A 6,657-nucleotide genomic window follows, 5' to 3' on the forward strand; every position below is an offset into this window, starting at 1 on the left:
GCAAGCAAAAAAAAGATCGCTCGAAGTAGCATTTGAAATGCTGCATTTCGCCTACAGCCGATTTTCACACTTGGTCTATGTGCAATGAGACAATTTTTAGGAAACAATTGTCAGATCTTGCACCTTAGCTTCAGCTTGTCGCAACATTAAGCTTTTTTAAAGCAACCTAAACGGTTTAACCGCAACTCAAGACTTTCGCTTCAGTTCCTCACCAGCCAGGGATGCAGATTGGCAAGGCTCTTGCCTCCTGTTCACCAGCCTATGATCTATCCTATGCTTTGATCGGTGCCGAATCTCCCGTGGTTCCCCTGTTTTGTATCGACCATTATCCAATTGGACGCGTGCTGGGAACCAGCTTAGTTTGTGTGTGCATTTCGCTCAACCACACTTCTAGAACAGCTCTACAGGAACCCTCAACAGTAGAATATGCAGCTCGTCAAGACACTTTTCGTCGCCGCCGCGCTCTGCGTGGCTATGGTTAACGCCGGCAACGCTCATCAGCAGGAGCAGGAGCAGGAGCAGGAGGAGCAGAACGGCCACCAGTACGGCGTCGACAGCGACTCGGACTCGAAATCTGGTTCCAGTACGCCCTCGCCCGTTCAGAAGGGCTTCGACGTACACCAGGTTAAATTCACGACTGGTGACCCCGAGGAAGAGAAGGGCGAGGAGTCCTCGACCGACTACACGCTACTCTACGTGTCTCTCGGCGCCTGCGCCTGCATCGGTGTGTTGGGCGCTGTGTACATGAAGCGAAGGAAGGAGGACGACAAACTGCCCGGCGAGATCTTCACTATCGACGATAAGAACTCGGTGCTGTAAGCGTGTTGGGGCCTCGATGTACAACCACGCGCAGAGGCCATGTCCTATTATGTTGGTAGCATTAATTGACAATTTGAAAGTGTGTGTGAACGAAACACGACTTTGGTATTGTACGCCGCGATAGGTAGCGTTGCGAGTGGGCTGGGTGGATGTTCGTAAGTTAGAAGCTCGTTGCTAAATCGAAAATGTTAGTGATGTTACTAAAGAGTAATTGACAACACTTATTATACTGAACTATATGTACTACAGTACATGTACTACGTAGTAGTAGATTCTTGGCCTGAATGTCGGAAGGACGAACGACGCTTACTTAAAACAAGCGTCAGCTTCAAAATAACAAAGGCGGCAATGATAGATGATGAGCAAAACACTGTGCCCAGTAACCAAATACTACTACCGGTAGTAGTATCATTTAATATTTTTTGCTGTAGCAGTACTATTTTGATTTTTTTGGGCACAGATTTTTAAAAGTTAGCATATTATTTTAATTTTAACTCGGAGATTTACAAAATATAAGATGCTAGATAATATTTTATCTTATTTCCTACTGAAGTACGTTTCTTGTCACCTTACTCTCTACGAGGGCTCACAAAAGAATTCTTTCGGTTAGGCTCTAGAGCACCAGTACGCTTTAAAACGGACGAGTATTTGCTCTAGTATTTCACTGTGACACTGACAAAGGCGATCGAGATGGAAAACTGCAAACGGTTGCAGTTGTTTAATGTCGATAGAGCGAAATCAACGTATTTGTTCTTGTTCTCTACCGATAGCCTCGTCCACATCGTGCGTCTAATAACCCTACAGCATGCAACGCTAGATTAATGCGCTCAGCAGTGCTATTAATAACACACGACGTCGTCACTCCATCTCCTTCACAGTTGATTAGTACTGTAGTACTTCAGGTTAACGACATCTGGTTGGTGGATTTAAACAGATTACGGAATCTTTAAAAAATATAATATTATCTGCTTAACAAAAATTAAGCTGATATTTTAAAATAGCATTTTGTCTAAGAAGATCAAATTAGGTATTTTTTTTATTAACTGGTCTACTGGTGATATTTTCACAATATTTAATTCACCGATTTTGGAGTTATCATTAATCCCTGTTCACGCCTCTCAGAATTCCGTTTCCACGTACAGACAATCCACTCGATAGGCATAGCTTCGTGAGACCACTTTTTATTCCTATCAATGCATAATGCATGTAATAATGGATCATAGTTTTTTAATACAGTACTGCACCCCGTTTTCGCGGGGGTGGATCTTATAGATTTTGCAAATAAATTAGGTTTTAGCATACAAACTTTCCGTTATTTGAATTTAGTATCATCACATATTAAAGGGCTCAGAGCGCGAAAACGGGTTGCAGTACTGTACAGCTATCCTGGAGATTTTGCCGATATTTTTAGGCGCTAAAAATGGCAGCCCGCCCTCGTAAATAAGTGTGAAAAAAGACTACTTTCAGAATATAGTTGGTAAATTTATTATATATATGATTAGTATTTAGCTACCGTTAATAACTCGATACAGTCAAACCAGCAGTAAATAGTACTGTATAGACTGACAAACCTATAAAATTGGTACGTACCAATAGTTGCGAATAGCTGTTCGCGTTTGCATGCAGCCACCACATGCGAATGGGTTGTTGTCAGGGTAAGCTTTTCGCTGGTATGGTTAAGAGGCGCTGAAACGGGAAGCGTAGCCCCAAGTGTACCATAGTTACATGAAGTGTGACACGTCACACTTTGGGATATCTGGTACATGGTACCAGGGTCGTCTGAGGCCAGTCATTAGTAGTCAATCCACGCCAACGCGGGTAGGCTACCTGACACACTGGGTAGCACTAGTAGTCAATCCACGCCAACGCGGGTAGGCTACCTGAACCTTTTTGAAGCTCGTAGCCATGGATAGGAACAACTTCTCTCATCTGAACGACTAACAGTTCGATCGGTTCAGAAAATGACTGGTATCTTCGGGATGGAGGCCCTGCAGAATCTGGTGGCGTCAACACCGGCCGAGCAGCTCGAGCGTGCCAATGTGTTTGACGCTTATGGGCGAGGGCCCATCGCTAGTAGTCAATCCACGCCAACGCGGGTAGGCTACCTGAACCTTTTTGAAGCTCGTAGCCATGGATAGGAACAACTTCTCTCATCTGAACGACTAACAGCTCGATTCGGTTCAGAAAATGGCTGGTATCTTCGGGATGGAGGCCCTGCAGAATCTGGTGGCGTCAACACCGGCCGAGCAGCTCGAGCGTGTCAATGTGTTTGACGCTTATGGGCGAGGGCTCATCGCTAGTAGTCAATCCACGCCAACGCGGGTAGGCTACCTGAACCTTATTGAAGCTCGTAGCCATGGATAGGAACAACTTCTCTCATCTGAACGACTAACAGCTCGATTCGGTTCAGAAAATGGCTGGTATCTTCGGGATGGAGGCCCTGCAGAATCTGGTGGCGTCAACACCGGCCGAGCAGCTCGAGCGTGTCAATGTGTTTGACGCTTATGGGCGAGGGCTCATCGCTAGTAGTCAATCCACGCCAACGCGGGTAGGCTACCTGAACCTTTTTGAAGCTCGTAGCCATGGATAGGAACAACTTCTCTCATCCGAACGACTAACAGTTCGATTCGGTTCAGAAAATGGCTGGTATCTTCGGGATGGAGGCCCTGCAGAATCTGGTGACGTCAACACCGGCCGAGCAGCTCGAGCGTGTCAATGTGTTTAACGCTTATGGGCGAGGGCCCATCGCACATGTGCGGAAAGACCTGCAGTCTCCGGAGACGGAAACAAGTCCGCCACACCCGCAGCCAATACGGCTGAAGGTGAAGCCGTATGAAGGGAAGGAAGACGTGAACCTTCACATCTGAGTTCGAGAGGTAGAGCTCGCGATGGACGCGGCTCTGATCTCGACCGAGCAACTCCGCGCTGCTTTTGCGCTCTCCAATCTTAGCGGTCGTGTTAAAAGTTGGGTGTACACGCGGAAGGCGACATTGCCTGGATGTTTCACATCCTGGGCTCATGTGTGCGAACAGCTTCGGCTGCGTTCCTCTCGGAAAACTACGATTACCGCGTTCGCGCTTCCTCTCATGCAAGCAAAGAAGGAGCCAGCTGCATGAGTACGTCCAAGCGATGCGGGAGCTTACGGTGTCCCTAGTGGGCAGCCCACTCAACGAGCACATCAAGGTGACTGTATTCATGGACGGCCTTCGAGTGGGCCCGGTGAGCACTCAGCTGTTCCAGGTGCAGTCAAGCACCCTCGAAGAGGCGATTCGAGTGGCTCTTCAAGAAGGGTACAGCCATCGCCAGGTGCACACGCCGGCCTCAGCATGACCAGGGAATTTTGTACTGAATCCCGGTCGGGCCAACCCCACCGGACCAGATCCCATAGAACTCGGGCCCACCGAGCAGCGCGACACTCGCTGATTCGGCTGCGGGAAGCTGAGCCACGTCAAGTGTGGAGAGACACCGCAGGCGGACTTTCCCCAAGACCGTCCTCAAGAGTCGCTGGCAGAAGTCAGGATCGCGGGGACAGGGCCACGCCGGAGACCAGTAGGGACGGGGCGCCCTACTGGGGAAGAGCTAAGTCTTGCGATGGGTACGCGGGTGGCGCGTACCACGGGGACCTAATCCCTGAGAGTTTTTGTACTCTCGAATCGGCGAAGAGCAGCGGCGGGCTACTCGTAGCACACTGATGTGTACGGAGATACGATCACCATCTTAGAATCTTGATCGATTCTGGGGCGTCAAAGAATTTCTCGCGTCGCCAGACGGTTGCTCGTAATAGCAACAAGCTTTGAGAGAAAGCAAAGGCAACGGGACGGTGTCAGTGCGACTGGTCGACGGGAAGGTCGTCGCTGCCCCCAACGTCCAAATGGATCTTGCCGTCAAGTTCGAAGACTTTGACAGCCCAGAACAGTGTACTGTTCTTTGACATGGATCCCTACGATTTGATCCTGGGCATGTCCTGGCTCGAGAAGCACGAGTCCTGGATCGACTGGCGAGACAAGTCAATCGGTGCCAGCCGCCCTGCGAAGTCCGACAGAGCATTGGTGAGTCATGTGCCCACCTCTGTCAGGACCCGGGGTGCAAAGGGCTGCCAGGGTACCGAAGCGTCCAGCAGATTCTTGGGAGTCGTCGACGTATATGACGACTTTGAGGACGAGTCGATTGTGGCGGCGCTAGGAGGTGCTGGCCAAGTGGGTAACTTAGGTCCACAAGCGGGTTACATAGTTCCGCAGACAGCTGCAGCTGTCACGAACGCTGGAAATAACGTGCCCAAGGTGGGTAACAGAGTGCCACACGAGGTCGCCCAGATCTAACTGAAGAGAAAGACGCGGAATGTGCTTCCTGTGTGGGTAACATAGTACCACACGAGGCCTCGAGTGCCTCGGATGTCGACACCACGACATCCCCAGACGTAGGTAACAAAATTTTACGTCACGGTCGCCGTCGACGACGACGACGCCGCCGCCGAGAATCGGATTTGAACCTTGTTCAGATCGACGTCGCTTCAAGCGACTCGGCGTCCAGGGCCCGGGCGCCTCCGACGCGGCCGGTGGAAGAGTGCTATCACATCTTCGATGGCGAGACCGGTTTACCCGTCAAGGCATTTGGAACCGTTGCCAGAGGTTGCAGAGATACTGTACCTCAAAGAAATGAAGGCCGAGTCTTTCCTGGCCAACCTCAAGGCTAGGGAGATTGCCGAGATGGTGCTCGTAAGGCCAGAGGCTACTGGGGAGGAGTTGGACTCTTCCTCTTTCTTAGACGAGAACGTCCTGGGAGAGCTGAGCAAGCAGCGTCAGACGCGCTTGGGTTCTGAGATCCTTAAGAACCCCAAGGATCCGGTGTATCCTTTGGCGACGGGGTACGCGGACGTGGTGAACAAACACCCACCGACCCAGCTTCCACCAGATCGAGACGTACAGCATGAGATCGATCTCGTGCCTAGCATAAAGTACTGTATCACGAGACAATGGCCTCTTCCACGCGAGCAGTGCGAGGTCATCGATGCCTTCTTCGCTGCGAAAGCGAAGGCAGATTTGGTGCGGGAGTCAAAGTCCCCGCACTCGACGCCAACTTTCTGCGCTCAGAAGCCGAACGGGAAGTGGCGTCTAGTTCACGCTTAGAACAAGCTGAACAACGCGACGGTGCCGGCCCGAACACCAATCCCACGAAAGGATGTGCTGTTAAACAACATGGCCGGAAGCGTTCTGCTCAGTGCGCTGGATTTGGTAGACGAATACTACCAGATCCTGATGCGCGAGAGCGACATCTCGCTCACCGCGGTGAGCACTCCAAGCGGCATGCTTTGGGAGTGGCTCATCATGCCGCAGGGCTTTGTCTAATGCCCCGGTGATGCTCAACCGCTGGTGACGCAATGGTCCAGGCCATTGCGCGCCTTCGTACAGACGTTCTTCGACGACATCTTTGTCCATATCCGTGCCGAGGGAGGCAAGACGGCCATGGAGGTGGATCTCGGGCACCTCCGTCGAGTGTTGGACGTGATGCAAGCGAGCAAGCTCTACGCCAACATCGTCAAGTGCGTATTCGCGTCACCAGAGATTAAGGTTCTCGGCTGCTTCGTAAGCAACGTGGGCGTTCGGGCTGACCCAGACAAAGTCTAGGCCATAGCAGCATGGCCAACGCCCCGATCCTAGAAGGATCTTCAAAAGTGGTTGGGCTTGGCCAATTACCTCCACAAGTACAGCGCAGGGTACGCTGGCTTCGCTAAGCCCGTGTCGACCCTCTTTCAGAAGGACGCCGACTGGCGCTAGGAGCAAGAGCACCAGGATGCCTTTGACAGCATCAAGGCCAGTTTCCAAGAGGCCCCTGTCCTGG

At 51.1% G+C, this 6,657-nt stretch overlaps 1 protein-coding gene across 1 annotated transcript; it reads left to right on the forward strand.

The window, feature by feature from the left end:
* Window positions 1-236: 236 nt before the first annotated feature.
* PITG_09831 (uncharacterized protein) lies at window positions 237-913 on the forward strand (the record flags this gene model as incomplete). Its single annotated transcript, XM_002902349.1, has 1 exon — window positions 237-913. One exon carries the CDS (start codon window positions 427-429, stop codon window positions 817-819), a length of 393 nt encoding a protein of 130 aa, XP_002902395.1.
* Window positions 914-6,657: the final 5,744 nt, after the last annotated feature.

The sequence above is a fragment of the Phytophthora infestans genome, genomic scaffold (assembly GCF_000142945.1).
Source record: "Phytophthora infestans T30-4 supercont1.17 genomic scaffold, whole genome shotgun sequence".
NCBI lineage: Eukaryota > Oomycota > Peronosporomycetes > Peronosporales > Peronosporaceae > Phytophthora > Phytophthora infestans.